Source organism: Quercus suber, unplaced genomic scaffold (assembly GCF_002906115.3).
Source record: "Quercus suber isolate HL8 unplaced genomic scaffold, Cork oak 2.0 scaffold_37, whole genome shotgun sequence".
NCBI classification, from domain to species: domain Eukaryota; kingdom Viridiplantae; phylum Streptophyta; class Magnoliopsida; order Fagales; family Fagaceae; genus Quercus; species Quercus suber.
In genome coordinates, this window is record NW_027069502.1 from 1843644 (window position 1) to 1865368 (window position 21725).

Consider the following 21725-nt stretch of genomic DNA (forward strand, 5'->3'; position numbering starts at 1 on the left):
GTGTTGAAATTTACCCGAAAGATGTGGGATTTTAGAATTCATACAGCACTTGGCAACGGTTCAATAAGACAAATACCCTTATTAGTGGAGATTGTGATATTGATTTATGATGATTAAGCAAATGCTATAACGAAATTTTCTTATTAGGTTGTTAATTTGATGTCCTTTCCATTATAACGTTAAAAGATTAATAGAGAGCTTGGGGTTTTGGGCTACTCAGCCATTTTGTTCACAGGGAGACATTTTGGTTGAACAAACATAGCAAGGTTTGAGCTCCCATTATTTTTTCGTTCGGCCTTTCTTTTCTGTGCTAAACCCGTATGAGAGAGAGCTTTGCCTTGAGCTTCCATGGTTCCATATCCTCATCTCTTGATTTTCATTGGCTCTTGATCTTGGCTTGATTTTGCTTCCCTATGTTTTTAATCATGGTCATCTAGAACCTATGAGTACTGAAATATTGAAACCGCGGATCTACGTCTCCAGTGAAGTTCATTGCAGTCAAAGCTTCATGGAGGTTCCTTAAAGTGTTAGAGATTCTGACTTTTGCAAGCGAGGAGTTCATGGAGGAAATCACTGTATACGGATTCTAGAGTTGCTAGGACTATTGAGCTTGCATAGAGGCTATAATGTGGCGTTTGGTACAGGGTAATGTTTTAAGATTCCTAGGAATGTTTAAAGATTCTCATGTTTGGTTGCAAATCATGCTAGGGAATCAGATGCCAAGGGAATCTGGATTCCCCCCTTAAACCCCTCTCAGTAGAAATGTGGATTCCTTTTAAAACAGGTGGGAATCCAGATTCCCAGGCTTAAAGAAAATTGTATTTTTTATAAATTGACAATTTTAACCATTTTTTTTAAATGACTTCGTAGTTCACATTCAAATCTAAAGATAGAATGGAAAAAATAAATAATTCATTTAAGATTCTAGGGAATAAACCAAACATAGGAATAGTTACATTCTTAGGAATGTGATTCCTAGGAATCACGTTCCTAGGAATCTGGATGCTAGGAGTAATGTGGATGCTAGGAGTAATGTGGATTCCCCTGTACCAAATACTACATAAAGGTTTTGTGAGTTGTTGATTGTTTGTAACTGTTCTTTATTAAGTGGATTTTCTATATCTAATGTTGAATTAGGATTATATATTTATAAGAGACTATCTCTAATCTCATTGGCTTACATGAGACAAGATAATTGGTTAGTTAATTCAACATGTGTAATATATAAATTAAGTCATGTGTTAAATACTTAGCAAAAAATAAGTTACATGTGCTCAAATCTTAACTAACTCATTATAATTTCAACTAACTAACTAACTAACTAACTATCTAACTACCTAACTAAAGGAATTACGACAATCATTACATATTTCTAATAATAACCAGATTTGTGTATAATTATCTTTATTGCTTTACTTGATTTGGTATATTGCATAGCTATGGTTATTTATATTTATTTGTTGGATACTTTTCAAATTGGTGTATTTAATCATTAAATTTGTTAATTCCGCAAGGTTAACACGCGTTGGGGTCTTAAACTTGGATTTTACGAGTAAGTTAATACCTATCCACCTGACCTTAACTTTGAACAAATTCATGTAGCTTCATTCACAAGCATGCCATTATACATAAGCATGAGACTCGCTTAGCCCTGCAAAATTTCAAGGTGGAACTAGGATCATAGGAGATAAAGAATTATTTATAATATGGGGTCAAATGAATATATTTTTTTTGGGGGGGGGGGGGGGGGTCATTCATGTATTTCACTAAAAAATTATCCTCAAGAAAAACTTGAAGCATTTCAAAGTTTCAAGAAGATGGTCCCTCCTCAAGCTCCAACATTGTACACAGACCTCCCCTGTAAATTAGACTACAGTCATAGCTCGCACGAAAGTCATTATTGGTGAAAAGGAAACCTCAACCATGTTCTTCATTATGGTAACAGTTTCTACTTTGAGTTCATGGTCTATAGAGGCATAGAGCCCATTCTTTGCATTGTTAGGAATTTAACTAAAAATTCCAACCTGTGAGAGACAAAAAAATAGAGAAAACACACGTCAAAGAAAAATAATCACATGCACAAGACAGTATTTACGTGGTTCGGCAATTTGCCTACGTCCACGGAGTTGTAGGGATTTCACTATTATTAGGGAAAAAAATACAAAGTGCGGCTACAGTGTTTTTCTCTCTCTCTAAAACACAACAACAGTTGTAGTCACAAACCCTAATTATAAAAGCGGCTTTTATATCCTACTTACAGGGTATAATGGGCTAGGCCAAAAATAAACTAGGCTCCACAAAGCCCAACAAATCTCCCACTTGGAGACTAGTTCAATTATCAACATAGCCGCTATCCTCCAAAAGCAATCCCTCATCCCTGCAACTCATCCTCCTGTCCTCAAGCTAGAAGGCCAACTGAAGCTGCACACAGCTTCAGCTTCTCAATAGTGACACCCTTAGTCAACATGTCTGCTGGGTTCTTAGATCCACAAATCTTCTCAAGTATTACCAGTTTATCTTCAACAAGGTAACGGATAAAGTGATATTTTGTTTGTATATGCTTCGACTTTGAATGAAAAGCCGAATTTTTGGCAAGAAAGATTGCACTCTGACTGTCACTGTGTAGAATGCCCATCTCTTGCTTCTTACCCAATTCATCTAAGAAACCATGTAGCCAAATCATCTCCTTTCCAGCTTCAGTTGCTGCAACATACTCAGCTTCTGTAGTAGACAAAGTAACAATCTTTTGTAGATTTGAAGCCCATGATATAGCTGTACCACCCAGAGTAAATACAAACCCAGTAGTACTCTTTCTACTATCAATATCGCCAGCAAAATCAGCATCTACATAACCCTGCAGTTTCAAACTTGCACCTGTGAAGCAAAGACATGTATCTGATGAACCCTTCAGATATCTAGAATCCACTTGATGCCTCCCAATGCTGCTTTCCAGGCCTACTCATGAATCTGCTCACAACTCCCACTGCATGTGCAATGTCTGGCCTTGTACATACCATAGCATACATCAAGCTGCCAATAGCTGAGGCATAAGGCACCTTGCTCATATGGTCCCTTTCTTCTTCTGTCTTCGGTGACTGTTCTTTGCTCAGTTTGAAATGACTACCCAAGGGTGTGCTCACTGGTTTAGATTCATTCATGTTGAACCTGCTGAGAACTTTCTTCACATACTCTGACTGTGAAAGCTTCAATGTACCATTAGTCTTGTCTCTAATGATTCTCATACCAAGGATTTGCTTTGCAGCTCCCAAATCCTTCATTGCAAACTGTTTTGACAATTGCTTCTTCAGATTATTAATCTCCTCAATGCTAAACCCTACAATGAGCATATCATCCACATACAACAGTAAAATGATATAAGAATTGTCAAAGAATTTAACATAGCAACAATGATCAGCTTCACATCTCTTGAACCCAATTTTATGCATAAAATTGTCAAATTTCTTGTACCACTGTCTAGGAGCTTGTTTTAGGCCATACAAGCTCTTTCTCAGTTTGCAGACTAGATTCTCTTGTCCCTGAACAATAAACCCTTCTGGCTGAATCATGTAAAGGTCTTCCTCCAAATCACCATGAAGGAATGCTGTCTTCACATCTAACTGCTCAAGATGTAAGTTTTTTGCAGCCACCATTCCCAGCACCAGTCTAATTGTTGACATCTTCACAACTGGAGAAAATATCTCTGTGTAGTCAATGCCTTCCTTTTGCTGGAACCCTTTAACAACTAATCTAGCCTTGTAACGTTTGCTACCATCATGCTCATTCTTTATTCTGTATACCCACTTGTTGTGCAAAGCCTTCTTTCCTACTAGCAATTTAGTCAGTTCCCATGTCTGATTCCCCAACAAGGAATCCATCTCATCCTTCATGGCTAACTCCACTTGCTTGAATTTTCATCTTGCAAGGCTTCATCATAACACTCTGGCTCACCACCATCAGTCAATAGTAGATAATTTAAAGCGGGTGAATAACGCTGTGGAGGTCTAATGTTCCTGGAAGATCTGCGGACTTCAGCTACAGGTGTACTCTGATCTACCTGTAATCTGCATTCTCCTTATTTTCTTCACCCCTTTTCTGGACAGTACTTTCAGTCAATCCATCTAAGTTGACAAACTCAGATTTCTTTTGATCTATCTCTGCAATATTTGATACTACAGTTGACCTGTCCTTGTACATAACCTGTTCATTAAATATCATTTCTACTTCTATGATTTTCCTGTTTTGTTCATCCCAAAACCTATAGCCAAATTTCTCATCACCATAGCCAATGAAAAAACATATTTTAGACTTAGCATCAAGTTTACTACGAGCATCAGAATCAATGTGAACATAAGAAACACAACCAAAAACTTTTAAATGGGAAAATTTTACCTCTTTACCGCTCCAAACCTCCTCAGGAAGTTTGAACTCCATGGGAACTGATGGCCCTCGGTTTATCAGGTAAGCTGCAGTGCTAACAGCATCAGCCCAGAAAGTTTTTGGTAGTCCAGCATGCAACCTCATCTCCTAGCACGCTCATTGAGAGTTCTGTTCATGCGCTCAGCCACACCATTCTGCTGTGGTGTCCCAGGAATGGTCTTCTCCATCCTAATTCCCTGTGCAGCACAATACTCACTGAACCCTCCATCTATGTACTCCTTCCATTATCTGACCTCAAACATTTTACTTTCAAACCTGTTTCTGTCTCAACCATGCCTTCCACTTCTTAAAAGTTTCAAATACGTCAGATTTATTTTTCAGAAAATAAACTCATACCTTTCTGCTTGAGTCATCAATGAAAGTGATGTAGTACCTTGAACTCCAAGGGATGCAACTGGAGAAGGCCCCCACAAATCAGTGTGTACTAACTCCAATTTTTCTGCCTTCGGTGTCTTCCAGTTTTCAAGAAACTTACCTTTTTCTGCTTTCCTAAGATGCAGCTTTCACACATGTCAAAATCAATGGACTTCAATTTTGGTAGTTTTCCTTTTGACAGTAGCATCTTCATCCCTTTCTCACTCATGTGACCAAGTCTGCGGTACCATAGGCTTGTATTAATACTTGCATCAGCAACTGCAATTGTGTCTCTTGGACTTGAGGTCATATAGAGAGTGCCAGTCTTCTTTCCACGAGCCAATACTCTAGCTCCCTTTGTAACCTTCCAAGTACCACCAACAAATAGTATTGCATACCCTTCATCATCAAGTTGTCCAACAGAAATCAGATTCCTCCTCAGGTCAGGAATATGTCGAACCTTCTCCAGTAACCAAACAGACCCATTGGGTAACAATATCCGGACATCTCCCATACCCACAATATCCAAGGCTAAACCATCAGCCAAATACACCTTACCAAAATCACCTGCAGCATAGTTCTGTATGATTTCTTGGTGTGGAGTGGTATGAAACGAGGCCCTGAATCCAAAACCCAATCATCAAGTGGACTGTCTACTGCAAGAAGTAATGCATCATGTACCTCTTCTGTTACAGCATTAGCAGAATCATCTTCATTCTTCTTCTTAGGACTTTTGCATTGGTTCCTAAAGTGACCTATTTTCCCACAATTCCAGCATTGTACTGGTTGGCCTGATCTGGACTTACTTCTATTCTGATTAGAATTTCTGGATTTTGATCTGCCCCGATTTGAATTTCTGTTATTACCTCTGCCTCTTGTCTCAAGGTTTAGGGCAGAACCAGATCCTGAGGTTTCACCTGCATCTCTTCTGCGAATCTCCTCAGCCAGAATTAAATCTCGTATATCATTGTACTTGAGTTTTTCCTTTCCTGTAGAATTGCTTACTGCCATCCTCATTGCCTCCCAACTGTTTGGCAAAGAAGCCAAAACGATCAGAGCACGAATCTCATCATCAAAATCAATTTTACAGACGACAATTGATTTGTAATAGTGTTAAATTCATTCAGATGTTGTGCTACTGATGCGTTCTCTGCCATCTTCAGATTGAACAGTTTCTTCATTAGATGCACCTTGTTGTTTGCTGACGGCTTTTCATACATACCAAACAAAGCCTTCATCAGATCTGCTGTGGTCTTCTCCTTTACAACATTATGTGCAACAGACCTAGACAGAGTTAACCTGATAACTCCTAGTACCTGTCTGTCAAGAAGAGCCCATTCATCAGCCTTCATCGCCTCAGGTTTTGTCCCCAAAAGAGGCAGATGCAATTTCCTCCCATAGAGATAATCTTCAATCTGCATCCTCCAATACGCGAAGTCTGTGCCATCAAACTTTTCTATTCCAGATGCCTTTCCTGCTTCCTCTGCCATTGCTCTCACTCAAACCTAACCCTAGGCTCTGATACCAGTTGTTAGGAATTTAACCAAAATTCCAACCTGTGAGAGACAAAAAAATAGAGAAAACACACGTCAAAGAAAAATAATCACACGCACAAGACAGTATTTACGTGGTTCGGCAATTTGCCTACGTCCACGGAGTTGTAGGGATTTCACTATTATCAGGGAAAAAAATACAAAGTGCGGCTACAGTGTTTTTCTCTCTCTCTAAAACACAACAACATAGTAGTCACAAACCCTAATTATAAAAGTGGCTTTTATATCTTACTTACAGGTTATAATGGGCTAGGCCAAAAATAAACTAGGCTCTCCACAAAGCCCAACATGCATGATTGATGGTAAGCATGTACAGTTGTACACACTTTCCCCCACTCCCTTCAAGCTAACCTTTTGAAATCCATTTTAGAAAGAGAGATGATGCCAAAAATGTTATCACAAGAAAATAATTAAAGCATCCATTTAATTAGTATTATATTATTTACGTAACATTACATCAATTTATAGAAAGTAACGAGTGAGGTTACAATTCATTTGCTTCCCATTAAAATTGGGATTTTGTTAACCAATGCCCCAAAATAGTGATTAAAGTGTATTTAATGCTTTATTAAATAATACTCCCTCCGTCCCATTTTTTTTGTCCTGTTTGAAAAGTCAAACTTTTTAAGGGAACATCATTTATTGTCTTGTCTATCTTTTAAAAATGTATAAGTTTCTAAAATTACCCTTAAAAAAATTTATAAAAAAATTGAATTAGTAAATTAATAGGGGTATAATAGGAATATTAATAAATTAATGACTTTTATTTTTAGAAACAGGACAATATTTTGGGACATCTCAAAATGGAATAGAGGACAAAAAAAATGGGACGGGGGTAGTATTATCATTTTTATACATTTTTCAAAACGAAAAAAAATAAAAAATAAAAAATAACGGATACCCTAAGAGTATGAGAAGTAATACTATGTCCATAATATTTTTATAACATTTTCACAACAAATCATAAGTAATAAATTTAAATCATAAGTGGTAAATTGTTGTTAGTTCTAATTTGAATTACTTAAATTACTTTTTTACCTAAGCATAATAGCCAATAACAACTTGTAATTTAGGATTTGTTGTGAAAGTGTTGTGAAAATATATTGTGGACATAGCATTTCTCTAAAAGTATTAATTTAGCAAATATTTTTAGAAACTTTTTACGAGAAAAGACAAATATTTTTAGAAAACAAAATCCCTTTAAAATTGGGATTTTGTTAACCAATGCCCCAAAATAGTGATTAAAGTGTATTTAATGCTTTATTAAATAGTACTTTATTTTTATAAATTTTTCAGAAGGAGGAAAAAAAAAAATTTTAATGGATACCCTAAGAGTATGAGAAGTAATGTTACGCCTACAATATTTTTATAACACTTTCACAACAAATCATAAGTAGTTAATTGTTATTGGTTTTAATTTGAATTCATAACTTAACAATATTTTTATAACACTTTCACAACAAATCATAAGTGGTTAATTGTTATTGGTTCTAATTTGAATTCATAACTTAAATTACTTTTTTAATTATGCATAACAACTAATAACAACCTGCCATTTAGGATTTGTTGTGAAAATATATTGTGGACATAACATTTCTCTAAGAGTATTAATTTAGTAAATACTTTTAGAAAATTTTTATGAGAAAAGAAAAATGTCACTGATTTTTTTTTACAACTTTTTATATATTCCATAAAGATTTTATCAATTTTTTTTAAATGGTCAATTAAAAAATATTGGGCATTATAAAAAAGTCAAACTATATGCATATATCAAAAAAAAAAAAAAAAACACGATTGCAATAAATTTATGCATGCTAACCAATGAATTATTAGCAATTGTATTTTTTTTCTTTGAAAATAGTGTATTAGAGCTCATAATTAAACTTTAACCTGGCCCATTACGCAGGCATTTTGGCTAAGGAAGGAATGAAATTTCTGTTTACCAAAAAAGAAAAAAAAAATTATTAAACTTTAACCTGCAATCTTCAACAGTACCCTTAAAAATAAGGGTAAAGCTCGCTAGCTCCTCTTACGCATTGGACAACAAAATTAGCTCAAAAAAGTCAAAAGACTTCCCTAGGGGTGCTTACCCTTAATTTGTATGCGTGTATATGTGGTGCATTTTTCCTCTCTCTCTCTCTCTCTTGTCCCGACAACTTTTTTTCCCCAGTAAGAACGCCTAGTTATTAAGTCCATCTTGATTTTAGAACAACTCTATTTAACGTGTAGTGAATCATAGTAAGTAGCAATAAGTTGCAAAGTTAATGAATAGATAGGCATAGCTTTAGGTCATGAATTTGGTACGAGAGTCGAGTAGTAAGAGAAAGTGATATGAATATCATCATGAATGAGTGTCAACTTCTTGCAAAAAAGGTGTAGTTTGGATGGTGGCCCATAATATGTAGAAAAAGACTTTAAAACAGAGGCCAACTGTTTCCTGACATGCTATGAATGTATCAAATTAAAACCGCGTTTTCACCTAACATATACATATAGCAAACAGTGAAAGCCAAATATATATGTGCTTTTTGAAGATTATTGGAGTAATCATATAGGGAAAGTTATAGGGGTTTTTTGAAGTGGGTTCCTTGTGGAGAATTCTATGGATTAATTTCTTTGTACGTAATTCTGACTGGTCCTCAACTTGCACCACCAACTCTTTCATAATTTGACTCACTGTGATATTAGTAGCTTTTATTGTGAGTCATCGACTTATCGCTAATTGCGGTAAGAGTTTGAGATAGATAGCATATAGTATATACTGTGGAGTAGTATATACAGTATTATACAGTGTATACATATGTAAGTCACTAGAATCTTGACGTAGGACAGTCACAAACAACAATATAATAAAAAGATAAACCCTAGGAGTCAGTACCTAAGGGTTGTTTGGAGTCAGCACCAAACAAAATTGGAGTCGGCATCAGTGAAAAGAAAACACATTTTTAATAATTCTCAAAACTGTCTTACAATAATCCGAAAAAGTTTTTAAATAGCTAACAATAAAAATGCATAAAGAAACCCTACTTATTAAATGTTCGGGCTTGCTTAAACTTAAGCTCAATAACTAATAGGCTCCAAAATCAATGTGTGGAATTAGTATAATCTCTTCTTGAACCTTATGAACCATAGGAAGCACTGTGGTTTTAACCTCTTTGACTTCACCAAGATGTAGATCTTCAAGGATTGTGGAGGGTTGATCAGAAGCACGTTCAACAACTTCAACTTTCACATCATGTGCACGCTCTTAGGCACCATCTCTTCACCTTGTTGCTTTTCAATAAATTCATTTCCTTGCATGCATGTTAAAGCAACACTTGTCGAGGCATGTATGTCTGTGTCAACATTAGGCTTTGGTGTTGCTGGAAGATTCTCCACGACCAAAATATCATCATCAATGTTATCTTCTATTGGGGCAGCAATAAGTTCATTGTGATCTAGTATCCTTAGTTTCCCAATTGAATCGGTTTAAGTCTTTTTTTGCTTCATCTGAGCAATCCTATCTTGAACATTTTTCATGAGCTCCTTTAATTCCTTGGTAGATAATTCCTGGGTAGATTGTTCAAAAGTGTGCTAAGGACATGAAATGGCGTGGGAATGAGGATTCATTGTATTTGCTTCAACTTGAAAAATACCACACTGAGATTGTGGTAGATACTTAGCTCGATAGTATGGTGATAAATACTCATCACAAAACTTTTCTTTCATATCTTCCCACATACTAATGGCAGGTTCATAATCTATATAGCGGAAATATTCAAGCTTCTCCCAAAACTTTTGTGCTTTACCTCTTAACTTCAACTTGGTATACCTAACCTTTTTGTTATTTGCAAAATTTGTTTGCTCAAAGAATTGCTCCTTCCCCATTCACCCAGTTGACAAAATCTTGTGGATAAGTTTCATAACCATCAAAATAAGGTGCTTCAGATATTACCATAGCTCACCTTGTCAATGGCCAACTTACTACACTTGATAATCATGGGCTTGGCTCCTCAATTAAGTGGGTCTAATTGGACAAAATGGATGAAGTGACGCTGAGCCAACAACGAAGAGGCGGTATGGGGTCACCAGTGTTCACGGTCAGCGGTGCTCAATGGTGCAGATCGGAGCTCGCACATCAGATCGCGGTGATAGAACTGGCGAAGCATGAAGCAGCATGTGAGAGCGGTGTTGATGGCGAATTGGTGCAGGTGGTTCTCCGCGGCGCGAATCCAATATTGACATTGGCAGCTCTTGTGGGCTTCAAACTCCTCTGTTTCTAGTCTGGTGGCTGGTGTTGTTGGGTTCCACGGTGGTGGGTGTTGATTTTATGGGTTTTTGTGGCTGGTGAGTGATGGGTCTTGCGTGGGTCTCCTTTTTTTTTGTGGTGATTTTTTCTAATTCTGGATTGACTGCGGGATGCTTTAGACAGATCGATGTTTGCTCTGATACCAAAACTGACATAGGACAACCACAAACAACAATAGAATAAAAAGATAAACTCTAGGTTGCTTGGAGTCAGCACCTAAAGGTTGCTTGGAGTCAGCACCAAGCAAAACTGGAGTCGGCACCAGTGAAAAGAAAACACATTTTTAATAATTCTCAAAACTGTCTTACAATAATCTGAAAAAGTGTTTAAATAACTAACAATAAAAATGCATAAAGAAACCCTAAAGAAATCCTAATTATTAAATGTTCAGGCTTGCTTAAACTCAAGCCCAATAACCAATAGGTTCCATCCATAAGGCCACAAATTGGGCCATCTTCTTTTTGCTTTTCCTCCTATACGTGCGTGTAAATGGGGGCTTGTACCTTGTATCCGCACCAAATCTTCTAGGCAAGATTAAGAAAGCATATATACGACAATTCCAAATTTTCTAAAGTAGGAGAGAATGAAAGAAAAGGTGTACTCTCTGTGATCTGAGTCACTGATTCAACAAAAAAAGAAAAAGAAAAGACTTTAAGTCATTTGGTTCGTATGGTTTGGTTGGGTGGAAAAGAGAGAATAATAAATATATAGGAGAGACAATGGAAGATGGAAAAAAAAAATAGTGGTCCAATTACTACTGCAAGTGAAGGAGAAATAAGAAAGAGAGACAATTGTATTGTATTCTATTCTGTCCATCTTTTAACAATCTTATCCATCTAATTTATTGAATACAATTCAATACACACATATTATTAGGAATTTAATTAATATAAGATGTTATGTTTAATTTTTCTTATATGATTCTATGGCTACTACATTTTTTTAGACAAGATAAAAATTTTACTCTAACTTAATCTAAGTGTATATGTGTATGAAACTCCCTCTTAAATGCTTGAAACCTCAACCCCTACACTCCACACCCAATAAATACTTATACTTGTAGAGTGTTTATCGCATACTATTACACCAAGGGTGTGCGATGATCACTCCACTTATTATAATAGAAAAATGTTTAAGGGCTACTACCAAACATTTATATATATAATAATAGGTAAAATAAAGAGAAAATCTAATTAAATTTCAAATTCAAAGTCAATTAGAGTCTAATTTTGCGCCATGTGTCTCATCTAAGTTAAATTTTAGAATTTTGTGCCAAGTGAGTTAATTTAGTGTAAAAATTGAATTTCAATTAGAGTTTAATTTTGTGCCACGTGTCCCATTTAATCTAAAATTTTAAATTTTTGTACCAAATTAGTTAATTTAGTGTAGAAAACAAAGAGTCCAATATAATAAACCATAAAAAACATAATCATATAACTAAAAAAAATTCAAATTTATAAGTCATATATATATATATATTAATAGGTAAATTTTAGAGAAAGTTGAATTAAAATTTGAAATTATAATCCAATTTTGTGCCATGTGTCTAATTTATGTGGAAACTATAACATAATTATCTATTTAAGCTTGTGCTATGTGTCTACTTAAATTTTTTAATCTTTGTGTCAAGTAAGTTAATGAGTGCAAAATACTAAGAATCTAATATTAATTAACTATAAAATTTAAAAAAAAAAATCACTTATACTCTATAAAAATCAATACATATTCATCAAAAAATAAATAAAATAAAAATCACCACACATTTTGTCTTATTAAAAATTAGAAAAAATGATCATAAATAGTATTAAATTTAGGTAAGAATTTTAATATGTGACTAATTACAGTTACTTAAAAAAAATAATTTGACTAATTATCTATACTTTATGACAAAAATTGTGTTTAATTTTAAATGTATCTATATGTATGCATGTGTTATATACTTTAAAAAATTAATTTGACTAATTATTTATATTTTTATAATAAAAATTTTACTTAATTTTAAATGCATCCATGCGTTTGCATGGAGTTACATGCTAGTTTATTATAATAGAAAAATGCTTAAATAATTCTATCATTCTTTATTCAATCCTTACATTTTTTTCTCTCAATTTTCTATTTTTTTCACAAAACAAATTAACTATTTTTTTTTTATTGGCCATAAACGTGGACCAAACTCTAAGGTGCAGAAGTTCATCAACATATAAGATATAACTACTACGCTATTTTAACAATATTATCATTTAATTTAACAAGTTTTTTCAAGTCATTAGCATCGCAATCATAAACAAGGTCGGCTTCATTAGCATCATCGATCAGTTGTACCCATTTTATTTTATTTTGATAATCATCAGTTGTACCCATATGAATGCCTAGCTCAGCCACTTTGTATAATAAAGACAAATTATCTGAAATCATTACAATTTAAGTATTGGCTAATTAATCTTTCAAAATTGTCCCTTATTACCTCAGCTTTAATCTCCCATTAAAAACACTTCTTAATTTAGTTGTATATATCAGAGAAGGCGTATTGTTTACGACATTGAGACTTGAGGTTGATGTAAAATCATGACTAATTAATACAAAATTACCTAAGATTCAATCTAACAACAACACGTGCAAACTTTATATAATACACAAAAATTTTCAAGCTAATCATCACGATTCATTGTACAAATATTTTACAATTTTGAAAAAAAAAAAAAAAACGGTTAGAATGATGGCTAAGCAACTACCAACCTTTACAAAATAAGTGTCTATTTCAATATCCCCATTTTAATTTAAATTAATTTCCAATTCAGCACAAAGATCTCTAATGTTTAATATGGAAGGGATGTAATTTCTGCAAGTGTATATTTGGGGATGTTGTACAATGTACACCCTGTTTCTCGTTGATCATAGCCATCCAAGTGTTTGGGTTTTGTGGCTGATGTGTTTCAAGTGGAACTTTGTGGATCGCTAGTCTAAGTCATTGTGTCATTATAAATTTATATAATAATGCCCTGCACCGACCGTGCACCAAAGAATGCTATGTAGTTTTACTGCCTTTTCTATTTGTTTAAATTCTTTTGGGTAAAAAATGGTATGAGTATTACTATAGTTACCTTGTCCAAAAAAAGAAGAAAAAAAAAATACTATACTAAAACTAGCATTTGATCACGGGCTCAAGCGTGTAAGCGTGTACTTAGAGGCCAGTATTATATTAAGCTTATAAAAATAGACAATTTAAATAATCAGTTACAAGGTAGTTAAACCCGCCAATCATATTTATTATCACATTATTTTATGGATCTTGTTAAGGATTAACGGATATCTTTAAGATATTTGTTAATAGTTCATTTTTGAAAAATTTTAGTACCACTTTTAAGGATGATGTAAATACCTATAAAAAAGTCAAATGTTTTTTCCTTTTCCGTAAAAAGTTTTTAAGAATAAGAATATTTCTTAAAATTGGTTAATTTTTCTCTTTTTTTTTTTTTTTTTTGATTGATTGATTTACCTTTAACATTTTCCATATGGTATATACCTTTTTTTTTTTTTTTTTTTTTTGTGTGTCTCTTAGATACGGCTAAAGAATATGAATGTCATACAATGGGCACCACGTTTTCTTATTGTTTATAGAATATGATAAAGTGGGGATGTGGTGTTCAAATTTGACTTGCTGATCATTAGCTTGAAACTGGCTTCAAGTCAGATAATTTATTTTATATGTTTATCTATTTCCCTTTCTTTTAGGTAAGGCATATTATTAATGGGTTATACTTGTGAACAACTTTTCCAGCGATAATCTATTCACAAATTGTTTTTTTTTTTCCGCTAAACCTCTGTTCACAAACTGGTTAATTCAGTTCTTTGTCCAAACTGGTATTATATGTTTGGTTAAAATTTTGGTGTTTGACTTATCTTATGACATTTAATTGTAAGAAAATTAAGATACTTGATGTATTTTATCTGCTGTAAAAGTGGGTTAAATTTTGTACATGAAGGAGCTTGAAGACTAGCTTACTAATTAAAGAAGTTCGCTTGAGCGAGACTAGAGTTTGCTCAAGCAAGATTGGAGATTTAAGCTCAAGCAAAAACATAGTATCCATGCAATAGTATTGGTGGAGAGATTTTGTTAAAATGCTAAATTTACCATAAAAATATAGCAAAAATCAAGTACATCAGTGAAGCAATAGACATAATTTTTTTGCTGCTGAGTTATAGAGTACAACTATTTTTACTTGTGCACTGTAACTCATATGTTAAAAAAAAAAAAAAAAAATTTATAGTGTCACCACTGTAGCTCAGATTATTTATTGTAGTGGATATATTATTTTATTGTGTTGTTTATATTATTTTATTATGTTAAAAGTTAAAATAAAACTACAAATATTGGGTGTTTTGTAATATAAGGTGATAAAATAGATAAAATAACTTTTTATAGTGTCAAATTTTTAGCACCACCAATGCTGATGCACACAAGAGCCTCTTCGCCTGATCCTCACTCTAGTCACGAGGGCCATAGAAATAGTTTTTTTTTTTTTTTTTTCAATCTTATTTTGATTAGGTTTGTGTCTTTATCTAACTTTATTTGTAAAGATCTATTTAAAGCACCGCATACAAGGTTTTTCCAAGAGTAATATTATAAACACAAACTATGTTACAATATTTTACAAATTGCTAATGTGGTTTTAGTAATTTTCAAATAATTATTGGTAAACATAAATATGATGTTAGTAGTGAACCCATATTAGAATTAATAAGAATTTGTCACATCAATAGTTTGTAAAAATGTTGTAAAATAGTTTGTGCCTGTAACATTATTCTTTTTTCCAAAGCTATAAAAAAAAAAAAAAAAAAAAATTCTCAGAGCTCTTCATACAGGAAACACATACCTTCTGTCCTTGTACTTTGATGAAGAAATTGTGCTAGTTCATCAACCAAACCTATGATTTAAGTTTTGAAACCACATTGTTCATTCTTCTAGTCACTTTTGACCAAATTTACAAGAAGGTGTCTGGGAGTACTGTGTCAGAGTTTTTGAATTGTTGAAGCGGATGTGTAATTAGTGAAGGGATTCATATAAGAAGTTCAGAGGTTCTGACACTAGTTATCTACTGGGTGGTAGGGTCTAGTTATAAAGTTTTGTTTCTAGTCTGGAAAACTCATTCTTTTATAGTCGTCTTAGTTGGGGTATGTTACTTCGTGGTGATTTTTCCTTTGAAGAGATTTATCAGTTTTTCACTTTGTCACAAAATCATGCGTTTATTATTTTTATTATCTGGCTTTATGATTTGATGAGTTATTGATTTATGGTTATTAATAATAAAAAACTAATATTATGGATCACATAATTAAGATTATTGATAATTAATTAATAATGGATCAGATGCGGAGAGGGTGCTGCAAAATGAGCCTTGGAGTTTTGACAAGCACCTTATTGTATTCCAGCGTTATAATAAAGATACAACCCTTGAGAATTATAGTTTGAATGAAGCTGCATTGTGGGTGCAAGTTCATAACATCCCGTTGGGTTATATGGATAAGGAGACAGTTGAAGAGATATGCTCGACAGTGGGTAAGGTGGTGAAGTCTGCGAGTTCCAAAGAGACAGGTGGTGATGGTTTCATAAGGGTTAGAGTGATAGTGGATGTAACCCAACCTCTGTGCCGAGGAAGAGTTGTGACCCTTGAAAATGGCAAGAAGACCTGGGTCTCATTCAGGTACGAAAGACTCCCGAATTTATGTTACTGGTGTGGCTGCCTAGATCACGATGACAAAGACTGCGAGATTTGGCTTCAAAGCGAAGGGAGTTTGGATCAAAGTAAGAAAAAATACGACTCCAGTATACGTGCGAAATCGGTCTTTCTGTCGAGCAAGCATGTGGTACATGTTCCAGGCTACTTTGAGGGGAGAAAGAAGTTACCAGAAAAAACGATGCCCAAAAGAAGCAGTGGTGCAACAGCACCGAGGCAACCACCAGTCCCACGGCCATCAACTCCGGCACCACCTGAAAAGGAAAGCGATAATCTAGGGGGCGACATTAATATAGACTTTAATGAGCTTCCAAATACAGAAGAGGGTAATCCCATGTGTGGCGCAATCCATGCACTATCTGATAACGGTAAGGAGGAATTTACGGAGAAATTAAAGGACATTGATACGGGTTTGAAAAGTTTTGAATTAGCAGATAATGAGGTTACTGAAACAGCTGTTGAGATTACAGCACCCTCCACTACTGGGCCGACTTTGGAGCAAACTAATGGGCCGAACTTGGAGCCATTTATTGTTACTAATAAGCCCACAAGATGGACAAGGATTGCTAGGCCTTCTACGTCTCAAGAAAAGACTGGAGCTGTACTAAAACTTGGTAAACGCAGCAACACACTCGCAGTAGAGGAAAACCCGTTACAAAGACGTAAAGCTTCAGAGGAGAAACGGGACTATGATTGTGATTACCCAGCGGCGGTGGCTGACATTCAGCCCCGCCGAGGACCATGAGTCTGATGTGTTGGAACGTGTGGGGGCTTGGGAACCAACGCACCGTTCAGGAGCTTGCAAAGTTTGTGCGGGCACAAGATCCTTCTGTCTTGTTTTTGGCCGAGACTTGGGTGGATGAAGCTAGGCTAAAGAAACTTTGTGACGACTTGCAGTACGATGAAGTGTGGGTGGTGGGTCGAGTTACGAGAGCAAGAGGTTTGGCTCTCTTTTGGAAAAATTCAGTAGACATGGAGGTAGACTCGGCTTCGCTTAATCATATCGACGCCATCATTAATAAGGGTAAGGCTGATGCATGGAGATTCACAGGTATATATGGTTCTCCTGAAGCTTGTAGAAAAACAGAAACATGGGAATTATTGAGAGGATTGAACCAAAAGTTTAGTTTACCTTGGATTTGCGCCGGAGATTTTAATGAAATACTTAGAGGTCATGAAAAGGTTGGTGGAGCACCTAGGAGAGAATCTGAGATGAATCCATTCCGTGATATAGTTGATGAGTGCGGGCTTGTGGACTTAGGTTTTGTTGGCCATAAGTTCACGTGGAGAGGAAGAAGACCGGGTGGTGTAGTATTAGAGAGACTTGACCGGGCTTTTGCAAGTAATTCTTGGCTGGACAAGAACCCAGCAACTAGAGTGCAGCATATTAGAGCCCATTCGTCGGATCATAATCCTATCATCATCAAACCAGAGGGAATTATGGCTTGCCGAAATAAGCAGTTCCGCTTTGAACAAATGTGGTTGAGAGAGGAAGGTTGCGGTGACACCGTCAAGGCAGTTTGGGAAGATGGTTCTGCGGTCACCTCCATGCCGTTGGTAGCACAAAAAATTAAGCTGTGTTGGACTCGGTTGACTGAGTGGAGTAGACAATCCTTTGGGAGCATTAGACGACAATTGGAGGAAAAGACAAGGGAGTTGATCAGGGCCGAATGGGCAGCAGCTAGAGGGATTGATAGTGCCAACGTGAGAACAATTCAATTGGAGGTAAATGAATTGCTTGATAAAGAAAACCTGATGTGGCAGCAAAGGGCAAGATCTCTATTCCTAAAGTCTGGTGACCGTAACACTCGGTATTTTCATAGTCGTGCTTCTCACAGGTACAAGAGGAATAGAATCCATGGACTAAAAAATAATAACAATGAATGGTGCACTTCAGACAGCCAGATTGCGGAGATAGTAGTAAGGTTCTATGAATCATTATTCACTACCTCGCAACCTTCCGATATGCATATAGTGTTGGAGGCAATTGAACCCAAGGTGACAGCTGACATGAATCAGGAGCTTCTAAAAGTTTTAGCTTCTCACAGGTACAAGAGGAATAGAATCCATGGACTAAAAAATAATAACAATGAATGGTGCACTTCAGACAGCCAGATTGCGGAGATAGTAGTAAGGTTCTATGAATCATTATTCACTACCTCGCAACCTTCCGATATGCATATAGTGTTGGAGGCAATTGAACCCAAGGTGACAGCTGACATGAATCAGGAGCTTCTAAAAGTTTTCACCAGGGATGAGGTTGAACTTGCCTTAAAGCACATGGAACCTTTGAAAGCACCGGGCCCGGACGGTATGCCTCCTATCTTTTTTCAATCCTTTTGGTCTGTGGTGGGTGATGATGTTACTCAGGCTGTGCTTGACTGCCTTAATAATTGTTATATACCACATGATCTTAATCACACTTTTGTCACTCTCATCCCTAAAGTTAAAAGCCCTGAATTTATTTCTGATTTTAGACCTATTAGTTTGTGTAACGTTGTTTACAAATTGATGTCTAAAGTACTAGCTAATCGTTTGAAAAAGGTGTTGCCTTATCTGGCTTCTGAAAATCAGAATGCATTCCAGGAAGGGAAGGTTATTACAGATAATATTTTGATGGCTTTTGAAACTCTCCATTATATGAAACATCACCAATCAGGCAAAACAGGCTTTATGGCTTTGAAACTCGACATGAGCAAGGCTTATGATCGAGTGGAGTGGGGTTTCATGGAAGGGCTATTAAAGAAGATGGGTTTTCATGAGAGATGGATTGCTCTGATGATGGAATGCATTACCACTATATCTTATTCGATCTTAATTAATGGTGAACCTACTGGTACCATTCATCCTAGTAGAGGTATAAGGCAGGGTGACCCTCTCTCACCTTACCTTTTTCTCCTCTGCACCGAAGGACTCCATGGTTTGATTAACCAAGCAGTTTCAGCTAGGAAGATCAGGGGAATTTCCATTTGCAGGAATGGTCCAAGACTTACTCACTTATTTTTTGCAGACGATAGTCTCTTGTTTTGTAGGGCCACTAGCCAGGAGTGTCAACATGTTCTTAACATCCTTATGGCTTATGAAAGAGCTTCCGGGCAGCAACTAAATAGAGATAAAACAACTCTATTTTTTAGCAAGGCCGTTTCCCAAGTGATGCAAGAGACAACCATTTCTATGATAGGTGTGCCTGAAATCAAGCAATATGAGAAGTATTTGGGTCTTCCCTCCTTTGTGGGACGGAGCAAAAAAGCTAGCCTTCTCTATATAAAAGAGCGGGTGTGGACAAAAATTAGGGGGTGGAAGGGGAAACTTCTTTCTCAAGCTGGTAAGGAAATTCTTTTGAAGGCGGTGGTCCAAGCCATTTTGGCATACTCGATGAGTTGCTTTAAACTTCCCACCACTTTATGCAATGAAATTGAAGCAATGATTCGAAAATTTTGGTGGGGACAAAAAGGGAATAGGAGGAAGGTTCATTGGGTGAAATGGAACAAACTTTGTAAGCCTAAGTGTGAAGGAGGCATGGGTTTTCGTGAGCTGGAAAAATTTAATGAGGCTTTGTTGGCCAAGCAAGTTTGGAGATTGGCGTCAAATCAAGACTCTCTTTTTTACAGATTCTTTAGAGCAAAATTTTTTCCTAACGGATCAATTTTTGATGCTAAGGAAAAAAATGGCTCCTATGCTTGGAGGAGTATACTCAAAGGCCGTGAAGTCATTATAAGGGGTATGAGATGGAGGATTGGGGACGGATCTTCAGTCAGGATATATCATGACAGATGGCTACCAATAGCGGAAAATGGTAGGGTCATTTCTCCCATGGTTGACATCAACTCAGAGGCTTTGGTGTCATCTCTGATTGACTCTAATATGTGTAGTTGGAAGGAGGCAGAGGTTGATAGATTATTTTTGCCTATGGAAGCTTCAGTTATTAAAGCTATTCCCTTGAGTTTCTCTAACAGGTGTGATACAATTTTCTGGCCGAGAAACCATGATGGGAGTTATTCTGTCAAGTCCGGATATAAGTTGCTCATGGAGATGGAGTATGGGAACGATATAGGTGCTAGTTCATCTTCTATGGGGCCGATGAAGAGCATTTGGAACGGAATTTGGAAGCTGGAGGTTCCAAACAGAATAAAATTGTTCATGTGGCATGCTGGGAATGACTCACTTCCTACAAGAGTCAACTTGGTCTGTCGTAAGCTGTTAACAGAGTCCACATGCCCCCTGTGCAAGCTAGAACCCGAAGATACATTACATGCCCTATGGAAGTGCCCAACTTTATCCACGGTTTGGTAGGTGTATTTTGCTGATTTGGTGGCTGATACTAATGGTATCTCAGATTTCTTAGATATTATTCAATGTGTTCAGCAGGACAAGTCACGCTTTGCTCTATTTGCATGGACAACTTCTTTAAAATGGATGCGTAGGAACAAGATACGTGTAGGAGAGGAGACGTTCCCATTGACTAAGATCAGCTCCTTGGCTTGTGAAGGTCTTCAGGAGTATCAGCAACTGCGTCCTATTCACACAAAACTCCCACGCACAACAAGATCAGTGAGATGGCGCCCTCCACCAACAGGTTTGCTCAAAGTTAATTTTGATGGAGCCTATTTTGTAGAAGAGAACATAGCTGGAATTGGTATTATAATCCGTAATGATGTCGGATTGGTTATGGCTGCCTTAACACAACAGATTCCACTACCTGCTTCGGTAGAGATGGTGGAAGTGCTAGCAACACGCCGAGCTCTTTGGTTTGCAATGGAGTTGGGTTTTCAAAGATTGGTAGTGGAGGGGGATTCCGAAGTAATTATTAATTCAATCAAGGATGGCAATATGATTCAATTTGCGTTTGGGCATATCTTGCAAGACATTTCTTTTCTTTGCTCTTTTTTTAGTCATGTATCTTTCCAACATATTAAGAGGCAAGGTAATTGTGTGGCTCATAGACTAGCTAGACGAGCTATAACAAATCCCTTGGATGTTTGGATGGAGTCTGTTCCTCCAGACACGAATGATGTTTACAGTTTTGATCTTCGATTTATCAGTCAATAACATTCCCCAATGATAGGGGTTTCTCAAAAAAAAAAAAATTAATAATTCTGCTATATAATTAGTAAAAGGGACTAAATCAAAATTTTCATGTTTTATCTAAACTATAGTTTATATGACAACTAGTAAACAAATTCAGAAGACAGTGTCACATTTGATGTTCTAAAATGGCATGTATTCCTTTGAGTAGGTCTGAAATAAGTAATAAATTAATAATTTGAAATTTAAATATTTAAAAAAGATAAATGTAAGAAAATAACAAGGCATAACTTTCATACCATAATAAAATTAAAATATATGAAAAAAGAAATG

General features: G+C 35.9%; 1 protein-coding gene across 1 annotated transcript; it reads left to right on the plus strand.

The window, feature by feature from the left end:
* Positions 1-17117: 17117 nt before the first annotated feature.
* LOC136066504 (uncharacterized) lies at positions 17118-21416 on the plus strand. The gene is made up of 2 exons (XM_065770874.1): positions 17118-20552; positions 20661-21416. Exons 1-2 carry the CDS (start codon positions 17118-17120, stop codon positions 21414-21416), a joined length of 4191 nt encoding a protein of 1396 aa, XP_065626946.1.
* Positions 21417-21725: the final 309 nt, after the last annotated feature.

Bases quoted from the DNA above. Each gene is read 5' to 3' on its own strand.
- LOC136066504 (XM_065770874.1), top strand. From the start codon at position 17,118: ATGTGTTGGAACGTGTGGGGGCTTGGGAACCAACGCACCGTTCAGGAG. The intron at 20,553-20,660 runs GTCTGTCGTAAG...ACGGTTTGGTAG, and splicing joins TTCCTACAAGAGTCAACTTG to GTGTATTTTGCTGATTTGGT.